We start from the raw sequence: 19,012 nt of genomic DNA, 5'->3' as shown, positions 1-19,012 counted from the left end.
CAAAAGGTACCTGTATTAGGCAGAATAATGGCGTCCTGAAAATATCCACGTCCTAATTCCTGGCCCCTGTGCACGTTACTTTATTTGGCAAAAAAAAAAAAAAAAATATGTAATAATAACAGTAAGACTTTGCAAATGAGATGAAGTTAAGGATCTTGAGACAGGAGGTTATTCTGGATAATCTGGGTGGGCTCAGCGTAATCAGAAGGGTCCCTGTAAGGGAAAGAAGGAGGCAGGAAGGTCAGGGTGAGAATGACGCAGGCTGAGAGACTCCACTGGCCATTGCTGGCTGTGAACATGTATCAAAGGACAAAATTACAATAAACTCAGTTATAGATCCAATTGGCTTTTATTCGTGATTCACAAATCATGGCAGCTTCCATTCTACAAAATATAGTGATGGCTCCCACTGGGCAAGACAATAGTAGAACAGTGGGTTAATGGGAATCCAGGAACAGAAGAATAGAAATAAATTGATTGGTTGATTTCAGAATACTTCATATTACTTTTTTTCTAAGAGTTAAAGCAGAAAGGACTTTCCTACTATGCTGACTCAGACAGCCTGGACTCTCCTGTTTTTGGGAAAAATTTGTCTGTTCTGGGATCTACCTGCTTCCCCAGTGTTTCAGTGTGAGTATGCAGCATTTAACTAAACACCTACAAATGGAGCCCCAGACTAGGCTCTCACCTAGATGAGAGTTTGACAAAATATAAGGCATTACACTGCTGTCAGTTACCATCACTTTGGACTTCCCTCATTCATAGCTTATGAAACCTAACCTATGTCACACATTTCTTTGAGTTTTCGTCATTTCAGCCAAAGAAAATATCTGACATTTGATGGATGGCTGCATGCAAACATTTAAAGCTTTTAGAGAATACAGCACACCAGGGTAACTAATATTATGACAATCAGGAGGGATAACACCAAGGGTTTGGCGTATGATCCATAGGCAGGGTCCCCATGAACAAAACCAAAAAGAATGAGCCACAGGAGGAGCCTACCCATTTTAACCCAAGGAGCATGCCTGCTATTTTTTGCAACTGAATCTCTATAAAATCTGCTGTATTTATCTATGTGCAACAAGAAGTGTCAGCAACTGCACAAATGCCTCCCTGTTCACCTAGCAGGGAGCAAATCTATTATCTAGCATCCCACGGCTGGGTTAAATTAAAACAGGGAATGAGAACAGGTGAGTCTAAGGTCTAACTCTAAAAGGGACCACCGTACATTTGAACAAACAGTTGTATTAGGGATGTTGTGAAAGCTAGCCATTGGATTAAAGGATCCCTTAGGTCATGTAAAGATCTGAGTTTGACACGATGACATGACAGATCCAACACTCTGTCAAATTACAGGCACAAGCCACTAACTGTGAAATCCTAGTTAGAGCATCATCCTGCCAAATTAAAGAGGCAGGCGTGAGCAGGAGTAAGAACCTCATCATGGTGGGGAGTCTGGTTCCGACATCCTGGGAAAAGCTGTCCGCAGCGTAAAGTCTTCAACTTCTCGTCCTGGTTGGTAGTTTGAGTGTCTCTTGTTACAGTGTTGAACATTTTGGTGAGCTCTGAGTGAGCCACATCTCAGGCACGAGGGTTTTCCCTTGAAATTTACATTGAGTTGTCCACCTCCAGCTTATAGGTCTTCAGGAAGAGAGCAGGTCTTGTACTTAGTGATTCCACAGGAGAAAACAGGATTGAAGGAACGAGAAGAATTCAGGGTCCAGTCCAGTCTACAGGTGGATAATAAAAACTTAAAAACAGCATACAGGGCTACGATTTGATAACCGTTGTATTGTTTTTTCTTCTGAACATAATTTTTCTCTGTCTCTCCCTGTTTGTACCAAAGTTAATCAGAGTAAGACTAATTTGTTTACAAAATAGGTAAGAGTCTCATCAAACTTGGCCTGATTATTTATATAAGAAGTACAGCAAGAATAGCAATTAACCACATAGGATCTTTTCAAGTGTGCTTTGCTGGAAGGTTTGATAAGGAATCTCAGATAAACTTTTAAAAGCTTCTCAGGACTAGGAAGCCAAACCAAGGCTGACTTCAGACTTTGCTTGCAGTACCTGTGGGTTTATTCTATGTACATTTCCAAATATGACATCCCAGCCAAAGCCTTGGTAATATAACCAATATTTTAAAATGTATCCTGTTATAAACAGAGCAGATTCTTAATGAACTTATGCAAATAACTACTGCCATAACAATGTAAATAACCATGAATAGTTGCCCAATTCTGGATGAAAAGTGTAGGGAGAAAAATTAATGTTTCAATTTTTGCTCACAAGTTGTACGTCACCAAATTTCTGTAAGCTATGGATAGTTTAAAAGAAAGCGTTTCTTTAATCTGGAAAACAAAACATTTAAAGAATCAGCAAAACTTCAACTAAAAATTCACTGAAACATTATCCTTGGCCAGGCGCAGTGGCTCATGCCTGTAATCCTAGCACTTTGGGAGGCTGAGGTGGGTAGATCACCTGAGGTCAGGAGTTCGAGAACAGCCTGACCAACATGGTGAAACTCTGTCTCTACTAAAAATACAAAAATTAGCTGGGCGTGGTGGCACGTGCCTGTAATCCCAGCTACTCGAGAGGCTGAGGCAGGAGTATTGCTTGAACACAGGAGGCGGAGGTTGCAGTGAGCAGAGATCACGCCAATGCACTCCAGCCTGGGAGACAAGAGGGAGACTTTGTCTCAAAAAATTGAAAATAAAAAAAATCATCCTTGTTAGTTCATTTAGTCCCACGAAATTACTTTTTTGTTCTGCTTGATCTTGGTTGGCAGTTTCACGAAGCTCTCTCTTCATTAAAATTTTGGAAATTCTTAGACAGCCCAATGGTATGATTCTAAAGTTCCCAGAAACCTGTATTCAAGACAGCTTGTCAGAGTCTTATCCATAAATCTCCTTGAAAAAGAAGCAGTTTTGGACTGTAACTATTTCCAAATGCTTTTAGAGAAGAATCAAAACCACTATTTGTGAATGACAAAGACTTAAAATGGCTACGGTTAAAGATCCAATGAGACTTCAGATTTGATAGATTTGATGACAATGACACCACTCACAAGGAAATTTGGTTATTCTGTGGCATGTAACACTGTGAGTGATAAAATATTAGATTTCTAGAAATCTCATATAATTTTTGAAACATTCATGTCAGTAACATACCCGCAAATACAGCTTAGAGAAGGTCTGGCATCACTTATCACTTGACAGTGTTTTCCATATAATTTAACATAGCAGGTAAGGTGAATTTTCATTTAGCTTCTGTTTCTCAGCTGGATTACTGAGTTCAGGGCATAGCCCATGAACAAATGTGGCCAAAAATGTATAAGCTTATGTATATTGAAAAAGTCCCCCAGGTAATTTTGATACATACCCGCAGCTAAAAAACCATTGATTTAAGCCCAAGTCCTACTTATCAGAGCAGGGGTTCTGCATCCTGGATGCACACGGTAGCATGAGGGAGGCTTAAATAACAATGCCTTGGTCCCATTCTAGACCATTAAATCAAAATGTATGAGTAGAGCCTAGGAATCAGTTGTTCTTTTAAAAAATTTCCCAGGGATTCCAATGTGTATCCATATTTCCCATTAGGTTTCTCTTTTTTTCTCATGGAATTTATCTTTTTCTATTTTGGTATTAGAATTATTTTTCACGTCTTCTTTTTTGGAGACAGGGCCTTGCTGTGTTGCCCAGGTTGGAGTGCAAAGGCACAATCATAGCTCACTGCAGCCTTGAGCTCCTGGGCTCAAAGGATCCTCCCACCTCAGCTTCCCGAAGCACTGAGATACAGTTGTGAGCCTATGCACCTGGCCCTTTGTCTTATCTTCTGTCTTAGGCTTTATGTTCCCTGGAGTAGGGACCTTGCCTTCTTCATTTCTGTATCTTTCATGAACACATGAATTGGTTATCGGAAAAAGATTCTCAGCCATGCTTAGGTTGTGTCCTGAGTCTCAGGTTCACATGTTAATGCCACAGTCTTTGTTCTCCACAAGGGCAGAGGTTGCTTGTGATGAAGGGTGTGGGTAACTCCACGGTGCAGATGGTGGAGGAAGGTTACCTTGTTTTTAGGCATAACATTGGAACTAAGAACTCTATGTGTACATGGAGTGGAGGGGCAGGGATGTATAGGAAGACAGATCTAATTAAAATGGAGAAATTATACTCAGGAGTAGCGGTAAAGGAAGTAAAAACGATTAGTGAAGAGAAGAAATGGTAACTTATCTAATGGGCTACAGTGGGCCCCTGCAGGTTCTTGAGTAGGTGAGTGAACTGGACTTCAGGGAGGTGATGAGGCAGTCATATGCAAGGAAGCCTTGAAAGACTGGAGACAAGGAGTCAAGTAGGACTTCAAGCAGTTGTTGAGGTTTATGGGAATGGGGAGAACAATACAAGTGAGAGGCGTTTGAAAAAGGACAAGAGGCTTTCACAATGTATTGAATCTGGGAAACAAATGAGCGGAGGCTGAGAGTAGTCATGTCTAAGAGACAGTGCGGCACAGGGAGCGTGAAGACCAGGGACGAGGAGACATGCAGGAATTAGTGTGAGAAGCAGGAGTTTAGTGGAAGGAGGAGGAGATCTAGTCCCAGATACAGGTGAAGAAATCCTTTCCCTCTCCCGAGCATGGAGGTCAGCACTGCAGGAAACAGAACAAGAGGAAAGGCCACCATACCTACCAGTCTTCCTGAAATGCAGAAACTATGCCAGGGCTGCTATCAGAGCCATCGCGGCCAGCACTCCAGTCATCATGCTGACAGTGGTCCCAGCTGAGAGGACAGGAGAACTATCTGGTACTGAAAAAAGAGAAGGAGCGAAGGTGATGTTATTTTATGGTGGGGTGCCCCAGGAACCAGCTCTCAGCATGAAGTAGTCCTTACTTGTTCCTTCAAGGAGTGTGTTAGTTTTGCAGGAAGGTTCACACTTTTTCTCTCTCACTGTGTTTCTAGTTGGTGATCAGTCTTCTGTCAATTCCATCATGGCCTTTCTGCACTCAGATATTTCTGAAGGCTTTGAAATTTAGAAAGACTGATTGCTATTTTTGTGTCTCATTAGAACTTTCTATCTTTTCATGGTTGCATCTCTTTCTCAGTGTCTCAGTTGAGGGAGGCATAAATACGAGTCTAGGGGGTCTCTATGACAGGGACTTGATTGACACAAGGCCCAGGCTGGAGCCTTCTGTGTTACTAAGTCCTTTGTACACAGAACTTGCTTCTCATGGGCTCCCAGCAGGGGAATGAAATCTCAGTTCTGGGAGATTCTGCTTCTCTCTTACGGGTGAGGACTCCCCATCAGCCTTGTGGAAACTCTGAGAACCGCATCACGATCTAAAATTCTCTCCTCGGGCCGGGCGCGGTGGCTCACGCCTGTAATCCCAGCACTTTGGGAGGCCGAGGCGGGTGGATCACGAGGTCAAGAGATCGAGACCATCCTGGTCAACATGGTGAAACCCTGTCTCTACTAAAATATACAAAAATTAGCTGAGCATGGTGGCGCATGCCTGTAGTCCCAGCTACTCGGGAGGCTGAGGCAGGAGAATTGCCTGAACCCAGGAGGTGGAGGTTGCGGTGAGCCGAGATCTTGCCATTGCACTCCAGCCTGGGTAACAAGAGCTAAACTCCGTCTCAAAAAAAAAAAAAAACAACTCTCTCCTCTTTCTCCTTCTCAGGAATCAGATCTGCATCATGGTCTGAGGGCTCTCAGACTCCTCCCGCTCCTACTCTCAGACTCCTCCTACCCCTACTCAGACTCCTCCCACTCCTACTCTCAGATTCCTCCCACTCCTACTCAGACTCCTCCCACTCCTACTCTCAGATTCCTCCCACTCCTACTCTCAGACTCCTCCCACTCCTACTCTCAGACTCCTCCCACCCCTACTCTCAGACTCCTCCCACTCCGACTCTCAGACTCCTCCTACTCCTACTCTCAGACTCCTCCCACTCCTACTCTCAGACTCCTCCCACCCCTACTCTCAGACTCCTCCCACTCCGACTCTCAGATTCCTCCCACTCCTACTCTCAGATTCCTCCCACTCCTACTCTCAGACTCCTCCCACTCCTACTCTCAGACTCCTCCCACTCCTACTCAGACTCCTCCCACTCCTACTCTCAGATTCCTCCCACTCCTACTCTCAGACTCCTCCCACTCCTACTCTCAGACTCCTCCCACCCCTACTCTCAGACTCCTCCCACTCCTACTCTCAGATTCCTCCCACTCCGACTCTCAGACTCCTCCCACCCCTACTCTCAGACTCCTCCCACTCTGACTCTCAGATTCCTCCCACTCCTACTCTCAGACTCCTCCCACTCCTACTCTCAGACTCCTCCCACCCCTACTCTCAGACTCCTCCCACTCCTACTCTGCTTTTCCTCATGGTTGTTTTCCCCAATAAATTATCTTGCACCTTTAACCCCATCTTGGCTGCATCTCAGTGGATAAAAACTAAAATACCCTGCTTGATTCTTGGCACTTAACTTTTTTTCTCTCTCCCATTTTTAGCCAGTAGCCACGTCCTGGTGAGTTTTCATTTGGGGCTTAGCTCTCACCAGTCAACTCGGGCTGACGGTTAATGCCACGGTAGCTACTGTAAATGCTTTTCTGGTATCTCATTTGATCCGTACAATAACCCTGTTGGGTAGACATGATTTCCATTTTACAGATGAAATGACAGAGGCTTAGAGTGGTGAAAAAACTTACCCAAAGTCATATGATTAGTGAGAAGTAGATCTAGGATATGACTCTAGGACTGCCTGACTTCAACCTAATGATAACAGTAGTAATAAGAGCAGCTAACATTTGTGAAGGTTTCCTCTCTGTGTGGCATTTTGCTGAAGGCTTAATCAAATATTACATTAAATCTTTAAAACAATACTATGAAACAGGCACTCTCATTGCAATTTCATTCCCTTCATTTCCTGGTGATGAGAATTATTACAATTTTCAGTTGAAGAATTGAAGGGTCAGAGAAGTTAAGAATCTTGTGTGAGAAATTTAAAATGGTAAATTCATTAAAAATAAAGAGAGACCTCAAATCAACAACCTAGCTTTACCACTTCAGGATAGAGAAAAAGAACAACCTCAAACCACAGACAGTACATGAAGGAAATAATAAGGATTAGAGTTTAAATAAATAAAATGGAAAACAGAAAAACAAGAGAAGGAATCAATGAAACCAAAAGTTGGTTCTTCAAAAAAGATCAACAAAATCGACAGTCATTTACTAGATTGACTAAGAAAAAAGAGGAGATTCAAATTACTAAAATCAGAAATGAAAATGGAGGTATGGTGGTTCACACCTTTAATCCCAACACCTTGGGAGACTGAGTAGGAGGATCGCTTGAGGTCAGGAGGTCGAGACCAGCCTAAGTAACATAGGGAGACACAATCTCTACAAAATTTCCTTAAAAAACGATCCAGGCATGAGGGCACATGTCTGCATTCCCAGCTTCTCAAGAGGCTGAGGTAGGAGGATCACTTAAGCCTGGGAGGTTGAGGCTGCATTAAGCTATATGATGGCACCACTGCACTCTAGCTTGGACTGGGCTACAGAGTGAGACTCTATCTATTAAAAAAAAGAAAAGAAAATGGAGACATTGCTACCAATTCTACCAATTCTACAGAAACATTAAAGATTACAAGAGTGCTATGAATAATTGTATGCCAACAAATTGTTGAATAACCTAGATGAAATGGACAAATCCTTGGAAACTTTTAACAGATCGATAATTAGATAGAACCAATAAAAGCACCTGACAAAATAGAACATTCTTTCATAACAACATTCCATGAATGAAGGAAACCACCTCAATATAATAAAGGCAACATGTGAAAAGCCCAAAACTAACATGATACTCAACGGAGAAAGACTGAAAGCTTTCCCTGTAAGACCAGGACAAGGATGCCTGCTTTTGCCACTTTTATTCAACATAGTATTAGAAGCCCTAGCCAGAGAAACTGGAAAGAAAAAAGAAGACATCCAAACTGGACAGAAGAAGTGAAATGATCTGTTCTCAGATATCGTGAACTTATATGTAGAAAACGCTAAAGATTAAAAAAACCTGTTAGAATCAATAAAGAAGTTCAGGAACGTTGTAGGATACAAAATCAACATGCAAACATCAGTTGCATTTCTACATGTTAACAACGAACAATCTAAAAGAAATTAGGAAAAAATTCCCAATTCACATTAACATAAAATAGTGTAAAATATTTAGAAATAAGTTTAAAAGGAGGTGAAAAGATTATACCTTGAAAACTGTAAAACATGGCTGGAAGAAATTAAAGATGACATGAATAAATGGAAAGACATTTTGTTTTCGTGGACGGAAGACTCAGTGTCGTCAGGAGGACAGTGCTACCCACAGTGAGCTGCAGGTTCAGTGCAATTCCCACCAGGGTCCCAGTGACAGCTTTTGCAGAAATAGAAAACCTATCCGGAAATTCATACAGCATCTCAGGACTCTAAATAGCCAAACAACCTGGAAAATAAAGAATGAAGCTGGAGGACTCACACTTCCTGACTTCAGCATTTACTGTAAAGCCACAGTAATCGATGTACAGTGTGGTACTGGCCGAAAGGAAGATACTGAAGCCAGTGACAGAGAATAGAGAGCCCAGAAAGGAATGCTGGAATATATGGCCAAACGCTTTTTGGTAAGAGTGCCAAGACCATTTAGTGGGGAAAGGACAGTCTTTTCAACAAATGATATGGGGAAAGCTGGATATCCATGCATAAGAACCAGTTGAATCTTTACCTGACACTGTATATGAAAATTAACCTAAAATGGACCAAAGACTTAAACATAAGTGTGAAAAGTATAAAACCCTGAGAAGAAAACATAGGGAAAAAAGTTTTATGACGTTGAATTTCATAGTGATTTCTTGCTCATAACAACAAAAGCGTGGGCAACAAAAGAAAAAATGGATAAGCTGGACTTCATGAAAATTAAAAACTTTTATGTATCAAAGAACATTCTTGAGAAAGTGAAAACACAACCTATGAAAGGGGAAAAATATTTGCAAATCATATCTATGATAGGGGATTAATTTCCAGAATATATGAAGAACTACTGTACATCAACAGCCACAAAAATCCAAAAACCCAATTAAAAGAATGGACAAAGGACTAAAATAGAGATTTCTCCACGAAAGATAACACAAATGGACAACAAGCATATGCAAAGATGCTGAATACATGAAGACTTAGGGATACGCAAATCGAAACCACAGTGATACTCCACCCCACACACATTAGGATGGCTTTGATAAAAAAAGAACACAGAGCAATACGTGTTTTCAAGGAGGTGGAAAAATTGGAACTCTAGTGCATTGCTGATAGAAATGTGAAATATTAGCTATTGTGGAAAATGGTATGGTGGTTCCTCAAAATATTAAAGAATTAACATTTGATCCACCAATTCCTTTTTCTGTACATACACCCAAAAGAATCGAAGGCAGCAGTTGGAACAGATATTTGTACACTGATGTTCACAGCAGCATCACTCACAATAGCCGAAAGGTGGAAACAACTGAAGTCCCCTGAAAGGTAAGTGGATGGGAAAATGAGGTGTATCCATACGACGGAACGTTACTGCATCTCAACAAGGAATAAGATTGTGATACATGGTGCAAAATGGATGAATCCTGAAGACATTCTGCTACGTGAAATAAGCCAGACACAAAAGGATAACCGTGACATAATTCCATTTATAGAAGAGAGTTAGAATAGTTGATTACCTGGAGTCAGGAAGTAGAAAGGAAGTTCCCAGGAGTCAGGGGGAGAAGGAGTGAGAGTTACTGTTTATTGGGTACAGAGGCTTAGTATGGTAAGATGAAAAAGTTCTGGAAATGAATAGTGTGAGGCTACACAAGAGTATAAATATACTTGACTTCTTTTACTTTCTTTTCTTTTTTGAGACGGAGTCTCAGTTGTCACCCAGGCTGAAGTGCAGTGGTGCCATCTCAGGTCACTGCAACCTCCGCCTCCCAGGTTCAAGTGATTCTCCTGCCTTAGCCTCCTGAGTAGCTAGGATTACAGGTGCCCACCACCATGCCCAATTAATTGTTTTTATTTTGTATTTTTAGTAGAGACAGGGTTTCACCATGTTGATCAGGCTGGTCTCAAACTCCTGACCTCAGGTTATCCATCCATCTCAGCCTCCCAAAGTGCTGGGATTACAGGCGTGAGCCATCACCCCCGGCAATATACTTGATTTATATTTATGCTGTGTCACTTAACTGTACACTTAGAAATGGTTAATGTTAAGTTTTATGATAGATGGATACAGTGGCCGGTAGTCTTACCCTCTCTGTAAATCCACACTCTTTGGCACTGCCTCCCATGCAGAGCCACCATGGCCGAATCTCCCCATTTCTCCAAGTATGTGTCACTCGCTGTCCTCTGTGCTGTGTCCTATGTGCTGTGCCCACGGCCTCATACAGCCATTGACTTCAGGGTCAGGACACAGCTCGGGAGTCTGTCCGAGGCTCCCTCTCTTCCCATTTCCCTGAAACCTTACCCGGGGATGCTCTGCTGTGGAATGGCAGCTCGATTTAGCCAGATTCAGAACAGGCCACCTGGACATGTTCTCTACACGCCCCAGTCCCACCCCAAGTGGAGTCAGGGCAGAACCAGTCACTGGGGGAGCTGGTGCAGAGCAGAGAGCAGAGTCTGAGCTGCTCCTCCCTTATCCAGGGGGCTTCCTCCTCTCGTTTGGGGAAAAAGTGTGAGCTTGTTTCAAAGCCTCCCTGTTCCTTGTAGCTCACAGAGTAGGTTAAAAAACAAACAAACAAAAAAACACAAAGAGGTGACAAAAAGGGACGTACTGATGACCCAAAGACCATTTAAGGACCCTTAAGGACCCTTCTTGCTTTCCCCTCTGTGAAGCCCCTTCCACTACATGGGGCTTTGGGTCTGAGGGAGCCCCCTCCCCACATTCCAGGCTGGATCCATAATCATCCATGAGAAATTGCTGAAGCAAGAGGAGGAGGGTGTGCAGAGACAGAGTGAGAGGGTCCAGCAGGAGAATTTGAGATCTGCTTGTGCCCATGGGACACAGACTGGAAAAGAACATTTTTTCAACTCTTCCTTAACACCAAAGAGACTCCACCTCAAAACATGATGCCGACGGTCCAGGGACCCGTGTACCATGGACTGTGATCATCTTGACAGCGGTCCTCTTGCGGCCAGTGGCCAATTTATAGGCCCGGCAGGTACAGGACGCGCTATTCTTTGCAGTGCTTTGGGGATGAAGAGCTCCTGCATGTGTTACAGAAGCTTTCCATCACTCAGCCAAAAATACTGTGCGGGTGGGTTAGAAGCCGCGTGGCTAAAGAGCCTGACGTTTGCTCCTAATTTGTAATGTGTGTCTGGGGTAGAAATGGTGGCGGTGTCCAAGCCACCTGGAGCAAAGAGAATAAAGCCATCGGCGAGGGAAGCGGAAGCTCCTGGTCTGTGGAAGGGCCGCAGTGTCCCTCTTACCCAAGTCACCATCCTGAAGTCCAGCCAAACCCCGGCTGTGTTCACTGAGTTGGAGCCTGAGACATTTACCTGTTTCTCCCATCACAGGCTGTGGACCCTGAACCTCCCAGGAAGGGAGCAGCTCCTCCTCTCATATTCCTGGTCCAGGCTGGGTCTGCCCAGGTTTGCCTGGGGCAGGAAGTCATGGCCAGCCTGGGTGTCCAGGGTTAAGGGTCTGTGTACTTGGACCTGAGAGGGACTGAGAATCCTGACCTCAGGCTGGGTGGATTTGGGCTGGCAGCCCGGGCCATGGAGGAAGAGAAGATACTCACAGCGGACAAGCAGGGTGACTGGGTCGCTGCGGCTGGCACTCAGTGTGTTCTGTATTTCACATTCATAGGGTCCTGTGTCATTCCTTGTGACACTGATGAGAACGAGGGTCCTGTTGTCACTGGAGAGCACCAGCCTGGAACTGACCGGGAGGCTCTGATTGTTCACCCACCACAGGTAGGTTGTGTTCTGAGTCTCAGGTTCACAGGTTAAAGCCACAACATCCTTGTTCTCTATGGGGTTGAAGTTGTTGCTGGTGATGTAGGGCTTGGGCGGCGCCGCTGTGCAGAAAACAGAGAGAAGATTGCCCTGTGTGGCACCTGTGATTCCTCCACGGGCATCTTTCAATCAGAATTGACATCTCCCACCTCTAAGCCCACCCAAGTCCTTAAAAGCCCACAGCAGGTGTGTGTGTGACAAGACAGGTACACAATGATCTGAGGGCTCAGGGACCCTGAGGCCACCCGCTTTGTCTTAGAGAAGCACAGACTTTCCCAAGTGTGAATTGTGCAGCAGTGTTGGGTCATGGACAGACCCAGGACCGTGAGTCACAGCCCCTGGTGCCTCTCCTGGTCCTTTCCTGATGTCTGCCTGCCTGGCCCTTTGAGGTCCTCACCAGGAATGTGCAGAAACTGAGTTCCTTCCAGCTGAACAAGCCCTACGCCACCCAGCCGAGGGGTGTTTTCTCTGAGCTTTTTTTTTTTCAAGGATATCCCAGAGATGGGTGATGGTAACAATGGGTGTTTGAGCAGACACAGCAGAGGAGACCAGGAAAAAGTCTAGAGGTGAGGTTAGTACTCAGACTGCAGGACCCCCAGGTGGGGCAGCTCTGCCCAGGTGTTTGACGGTGACTAATAAGAGCTAGTGATCGCCAGGAAAGTACAGCACAGTCCGAAAGAAGACACAGACAGGGTGAGTGAGACAGGCAGGGGCTGGCCGAAAATCTGAGGATGCTCAGTTACGTAACAAGAAGAATGAAGGCAAATTAGGAGAAGAGACATGTGTTATATTGGGAAATTTACAGCCAGGCGTGGTGGCTCAAGCCTGTAATCCCAGCATTTTCAGAGGCCGGGGCGGGTGGATCACCTAAGGTCAGATGTTCAAGACCAGCCTGACCAACACGGTGAAACCCCGTGTCTACTAAAAATGCAAAAATTAGCTGGGCATGGTGGTGCATGCCTATAATCCCAGCTACTCGGGAGGCTGAGGCAGGAGAATCGCCTGAACCCAGGGGGCAGAGGTTGCAGTGAGCCCAGATCACACCATTGTACTCCAGACTGGGCAACAAAAGCAAAATTCCATCTCGGAAAAAAAAAAAAAAAAAGGAAATTTATAAAGAGCTCCCTGTTGCTAGCTCCTGTGCACAGTCAGCAAAACGGAGGAGAGCCCGGCACAGGCATGAGAAATGCTTTCTTCATCTTCTCTCGACCTAAGGAAACACAACTAGAGTTTGATCAAATCCATCCAAACTAGGCAGAGTCTAAGCAAGACGCCAGTGGCTGGTGCATCTCCCTGTCCGAGGGACCCCACCTTATGACAACGGCATCATCGTGACGACGCAGGTGTATGTGGAACGGGCAGCAAACCCATCAGACAGCACCCGCCCGGCCAGCTCCACCTGGAGAAGGTCCCAGGAACCACTAGAGGATGTGAGCCCACAGCAGGACGGGGACGGAGTTGTGAATCAAATGGCTGAAGTGAGCCCATGGGCTTTGGGGACTGCAGACCTGTCATTCTGCCTCTGACCCCCTGTTGAGTCAGTGTAGAGAGTGGATGGAGGAGTCACTCATCCCTGTCCTGTGGCCTGTTCCACATGTCGGCCTCACTGAGGGAAAGAGCCCTGGATGGGGACACGGTGGAAGCTCGTTCTCCTGGTGACCTGGGGACATGGGCTCATGATGGAGCCCGGCAGAAGTGGCTGCTCCAGCTGATTTCTCTGTCTTTCCTATTGCCTGGGAGGTGGGCCAGGCCACAGTGTGAGTGGGAAGGGGACAGGACAGCCGGTCTTGTTAGAGGGAGCGTCTGGGGAAGGCCTAAGGGTGGAGGAAGCTGTGCGGGGCAGGGCATCCCAGCTGGAACGAAGGGGGAGGAAGATGAAGGACACGGAGGAGCAGAGAGAGCCAGAGATACCCACGGCATGACTGGAGGACCTGAGCCCACAGCAAGACGAGGACGGAGTTCTAGTAAAATGGGTGAAATACACCCATGGGCTGAGGACTGCACATCTGTCCTGCCTCTGGGCCCCTGGTGAGTCAGTGTAGAGAGCAGATAGAGGAGGGGTTTGTCCCCGTCCCATGGCCAAGCATTTACACACTCATGAGACTCAACACCTAGGTGGCTTCTTTTTTTTTTTAAGAGCCAGGGATCTTGCTATGTTGCCCAGGCTGGTCTTGAACTCCTGGGCTCAACACACCCTCCTGCCTCAGTCTCCCACTGGGGTGGCTTTAGGGGCAGGGGATGAGAGGGGTGGAACAGGGGTATCTCAGCCCCTTGGAGGGACAGGGAACAGGTGAGGCCAGGACCTCCTAGGATCCTGCATCAGCTTCTAGTCTCTGAAGAGATTATGGATCATTCATTCCTTCATTCATTCCCTGCCTCCTTCATGAGAACTGCTGAGCAAGTGTGTGTCTCACGTGGGGTTCTGGCTTGTGCAGGGTGTATAGTCTCTGGCTTGCCTTGTTGTCTGTGAATTCACCTTAAAATAGTCACAGTGACCTGGCCTAGAGCCCTGTGTAGAAGAGCAGCATCTGATTGCCTCCAGGAGTGGGTGATTTGGGCCTGATTCCTGGTGTACAAGGAGCTTACAGCAGAATCCTTCTTCTCTTTCTACCCCTGAAGACACGGACCCCCCTCCCAGGACCTCTCTTAAGTTCCTCATCCAGGGGGCTGAGGTCCTAGTAATCCTGTCCATCTGTCCTCTCCTGGGGCTGAGTCTCAGGTGAACAATGAGGCTTTGTCCTGGCCCAGATGAGGTCCTGGGGGCTGGGCCCTGGCTGGTGACGAGCTCCCTGAGCCATGGTCCTCAAACAGCTCAAATCCTTGCTCCCAGTCAGTTCAGCCAGGAGGCCACAACCCAGCCCTGGCACAGGTTCCTTAGGGTCACCTGGAGTCAGGATCCCTGGGACAGGTTCCTTAGGGTCACCTGGAGTCGGGAGCCCTGGGACAGGTTCCTTAGGATCACCTGGAGTCAGGATCCCTGGGACAGGTTCCTTAGGGTCACCTGGAGTCGGGAGCCCTGGGACAGGTCAGGAGCCCTGGCACAGGTTCCTTAGGGTCACCTGGAGTCAGGATCCCTGGCACAGGTTCCTTAGGGTCACCTGGAGTCAGGAGCCCTGGCACAGGTTCCTTAGGGTCACCTGGAGTCGGGAGCCCTGGGACAGGTTCCTTAGGGTCACCTGAAGTCGAGAGCCCTGGCACAGGTTCCTTAGGGTCACCTGGAGTCGGGAGCCCTGGGACAGGTTCCTTAGGGTCACCTGGAGTCGGGAGCCCTGGGACAGGTTCCTTAGGGTCACCTGGAGTCGGGAGCCCTGGGACAGGTTTCTAAGGGTCACCTGGAGTCGGGAGCCCTGGCACAGGTTCCTTAGGGTCACCTGGAGTCGGGAGCCCTGGCACAGGTTCCTTAGGGTCACCTGGAGTCGGGAGCCCTGGGACAGGTTCCTTAGGGTCACCTGGAGTCGGGAGCCCTGGGACAGGTTCCTTAGGGTCACCTGGAGTCGGGATCCCTGGCACAGGTTCCTTAGGGTCACCTGGAGTCGGGAGCCCTGGCACAGGTTCCTTAGGGTCACCTGGAGTCGGAGCCCTGGCACAGGTTCCTTAGGGTCACCTGGAGTCAGGAGCCCTGGGACAGGTTCCTTAGGGTCACCTGGAGTCAGGAGCCCTGGCACAGGCTCCTTAGGGTCACCTGGAGTCGGAAGCCCTGGGACAGGTTCCTTAGGGTCACCTGGAGTCAGGATCCCTGGGACAGGTTCCTTAGGGTCACCTGGAGTCAGAATCCCTGGCACAGGTTCCTTAGGGTCACCTGGAGTCAGGATCCCTGGGACAGGTTCCTTAGGGTCACCTGGAGTCAGGATCCCTGGGACAGGTTCCTTAGGGTCACCTGGAGTCAGGAGCTCTGGGACAGGTTCCTTAGGGTCACCTGGAGTCAGGAGCCCTGGGACAGGTTCCTTAGGGTCACCTGGAGTCAGGATCCCTGGCACAGGTTCCTTAGGGTCACCTGGAGTCGGGAGCCCTGGGACAGGTTCCTTACTAGGTCACCTGGAGTCGGGAGCCCTGGGACAGGTTCCTTAGGGTCACCTGGAGTCAGGATCCCTGGGACAGGTTCCTTAGGGTCACCTGGAGTCGGGATCCCTGGCACAGGTTCCTTAGGGTCACCTGGAGTCGGGATCCCTGGCACAGGTTCCTTAGGGTCACCTGGAGTCGGGATCCCTGGCACAGGTTCCTTAAGGTCACCTGGAGTCGGGATCCCTGGGACAGGTTCCTTAGGGTCACCTGAAGTCGGGATCCCTGGGACAGGTTCCTTAGGGTCACCTGAAGTCAGGAGCCCTGGGACAGGGGTCTGGGGCTGGTGCTTCCAGGGCTTAGCTTCTCTGTGAGGATTCCAGGGGATCCCTCAGGCCAGGCCCTGACCCAGTTCTCCAGGGTCTTTTTCATGGGAAGGGCACAGAATCCTGGCTGAGACCGACCTCCCCCTGCTGAGTCCCCCCATCAGACTGTCCTTCCTCTGCTGCGAGTGTCTGCAGGGGCTGAATGCAGGAAAGGAATTCTGATCTGTAGAAGTTTTTCTTCCCTGTGTGTGTCCTTCACTAAATGCCCAAACCCCAACACAGGACAAAATGTAGACAGGGACACAGGCACAACCCAGGCCTGAGAAGCCCGTGTGTGTGGAGTAGACCTGACCCCCAGCACCAGAAGTCACGGAGGAATCACTCACCCTGCACGTCGAATCGGCCGAGTACTTCTTCACCTGTAATGTTTCTGTCTATGAGGTGTAGGGTGTAGCTTCCTGTGTCATTGGGGGTGACGCTCTGGACCAGCAGAGATCCATTGGGGTACAGTGTCTCTCGACCGCTGTATGCGGGCCCTGTGGTAGATACTTGACTCTCTATTCTATATCCTATAATTCGATAGTTGGCGGCCACCCTTTCCCCTTTGTACCAGTTGTAGCCAAAAAGATCTTGGGACACGTTATGGGCTAGCAGAAGAACCTCCTTCCCCTCTGCGACAAGGGGTGGCACGGCTTCAATACTGGGCTGGGCAGCGGTGGGCGGGTTCCAGAAGGTGAAAAGTGAGGCTAGGAGGGGGAGAGAGCATCAGTCAATATTGGGACCTGTGTACTGGGGTGGAAAGATGGGGCCCTGGGTCCCAAGTGGGTCTCTCCACCCACCCCCATCTGTGTGTGTGTGTGTGTGTGTGTGTGTGTGTGTCCTACTGGATCAACGTCAGCACTGTGCCCCTCCCATTCCTTCAGCACCTCTGACCTTCGCATTTCCCTCTTTGGAATCCTCTTCCCCAGGGATCTGCACGGCTCCCTCCACACTGCAGGACTTGCTCACATCAGGGCATCCCTAGGAGACCCCTCCCCTGACACCTCCTCTGGAGACCCTGGGTTTCCCTTTCTGACCTTTTCCAGCCCTGTTCCCTCCAGGGCTCTTGTCAACACCTGACCTCACACTCTAGATCTCTTTGCGTGTCTGCCTTCCTCCCCATGAGAGCATGAGCTCCGTGACAGCAGGGACTTGTGTGATCCTGGTTGCCCCCCAGTGCCTGGGACAGGCTGCAGACTCCTGTGGATGAGCTCATGAGCCTTCCCAGGGCCCTCCACAGCCTGGGGTTTATTTGCCAATGTCTGAAGTTGCTGGCTAGGGACAATGTTTTATGCCTTGGTTATGTTTTTATTTGAAATGTCATGTGATATAGTTATTATTATCATGTTTCAAAATGCAGCAGCTAGTGATCATTAGCCAGGAAAAGAGAACATGTGAAATTTTCTTGACCTTTTCCAATTCCAGTTCAATGTGATTTTCCTGTTCTGGTTTCCTGTTCCTCTCTCGTGTCCTCTCTCACATTCAAGCTTCAACAGAAGTCCCTTTGTCCCCTCTCAGAGCTCTGTCCTCCCAAGAAGACCCCAGCCAGTCTCTCTGGCCCTCCTCCCACCCAGTCCCAGGGAGTCCTCCCCTCACCTGTGAGCAAGAGCCCCTGCCAGCGGATGCACGTTCTGCGGGGACGGGCTGAGGCAGGGCCCATGGTCTCTGCTGCCTGCTTGTCCTCTGTATAGGGGAGCTTGGGCTCCAGGAGCACTCTAGTCAGGGCTGCTGTGACTCTCGGCTCTGCTGTCCTTCCTCCTCTGTGCTGAGCCTCCTCCCAGGGCAGGAGCACTTTCCAAGGTCACATGGTCCAGGGGTGAGTCTCTGCTCAGGAGTCCTCTGTCCCCTCCCCTCTCATTTCTGCCTCTTTTGTCCCTCCTCCTCTTCCCCTTCTGTCTGTATTCAGTTCCCCAGACAAAGCTTTGAGAAGCAAGGCTGATGGACCCCTGTCCCCTGGGAGGACAACCTGCCTTTCCCAGCGCTGACCTATGCTGTGTTCTGGCCTTAGGTCTGTCACACCAGGGGGATTACTTACCTTGTGACAGAGAAACCCAGCTGGGCATGGGGTTTCTGCTGGGATGATGCCAGTGCTCCTGTGTCCACACAGAACTGGCCCTGACTGTGGCAGTCACCCGGAAGTGATGTGCTTCTGTTGTGTGGCCGCCACGCATTTAGCCAGTATTCACCGAGGATGTGTTGTATGTCAGACACTGGGCTGGGCCCCGGGATTCCACACAGAGCAGGACAGACGTAGGCCCTATACTCACGGAGTTTCCCTGAAACAGGGAGACAGGTGCTCCGTGAATGTCGTGGGACTGAGGAGCTAATGATAATGAGAGAAGGGCTGTGATTTGGCTCTGAGGATCACAGGGAGCTGCCCCGGGCAATGCCCTTTCAGCTGAGCCCAGGAAGGAGGGGATGTCGGGGCAGGAGCTGCCTGCAAGAGTGGCTTTAGGTGGGCGGCCACCGGGCTGCAGGGAGGAGCTGACAGAGTCCGTGTGGGGAGCTTGGAGGGCGAGGAGGAGGTGGGTCGAGTGGTGAGGGTGGACCCTGGGGGGCTGTGGGTCCTGCTGAGGGAAGTCAGCAGCCCCTGGGGAGGCTCCAGGCCAGGAGGGACTCTGCCGCCCTCTGGTGGA

General features: G+C 48.3%; 1 protein-coding gene across 5 annotated transcripts; it reads right to left on the bottom strand.

Annotated features, from left to right (window-relative positions):
- Window positions 1-326: 326 nt before the first annotated feature.
- LOC105723468 (carcinoembryonic antigen-related cell adhesion molecule 7) lies at window positions 327-18,161 on the bottom strand. 5 transcript variants are annotated; one of them, XM_021670410.2, is made up of 5 exons: window positions 17,973-18,161; window positions 16,724-17,083; window positions 11,796-12,074; window positions 4,681-4,801; window positions 327-2,354 (listed from the first exon to the last, which is right to left on the bottom strand). In XM_021670410.2, exons 1-4 carry the CDS (start codon window positions 18,034-18,036, stop codon window positions 4,707-4,709), a joined length of 798 nt encoding a protein of 265 aa, XP_021526085.1. In that variant the 5' UTR covers window positions 18,037-18,161; the 3' UTR covers window positions 327-2,354; window positions 4,681-4,706. The 5 variants fall into 5 exon arrangements, with proteins under 5 accessions (XP_021526085.1, XP_012316948.1, XP_021526086.1 ...); XM_012461525.3 differs by having other exon boundaries at window positions 327-1,733; XM_021670411.2 differs by having other exon boundaries at window positions 327-1,834; window positions 4,685-4,801.
- Window positions 18,162-19,012: the final 851 nt, after the last annotated feature.

Source organism: Aotus nancymaae, unplaced genomic scaffold (genome assembly GCF_030222135.1).
Source record: "Aotus nancymaae isolate 86718 unplaced genomic scaffold, 86718_ANA_hifiasm-v0.15.2.pri h1tg000028l, whole genome shotgun sequence".
NCBI classification, from domain to species: Eukaryota; Metazoa; Chordata; class Mammalia; order Primates; family Aotidae; genus Aotus; species Aotus nancymaae.
Note: the sequence above shows the minus strand (reverse complement) of the source record. Positions and strands in the feature narration are given on the sequence as shown.

Coding starts and splice junctions, on each gene's coding strand:
- LOC105723468 (XM_021670410.2), bottom strand. CDS start 18,036: ATGGGCCCTGCCTCAGCCCGTCCCCGCAGAACGTGCATCCGCTGGCAG. Junction 17,084..17,972: donor GCAGGGGCTCTTGCTCACAG/GTGAGGGGAGGA, acceptor TCCCCCTCCTAG/CCTCACTTTTCACCTTCTGG. Junction 4,802..11,795: donor AGTCACCCTGCTTGTCCGCT/GTGAGTATCTTC, acceptor CTCTTTTTTCAG/TACCAGATAGTTCTCCTGTC.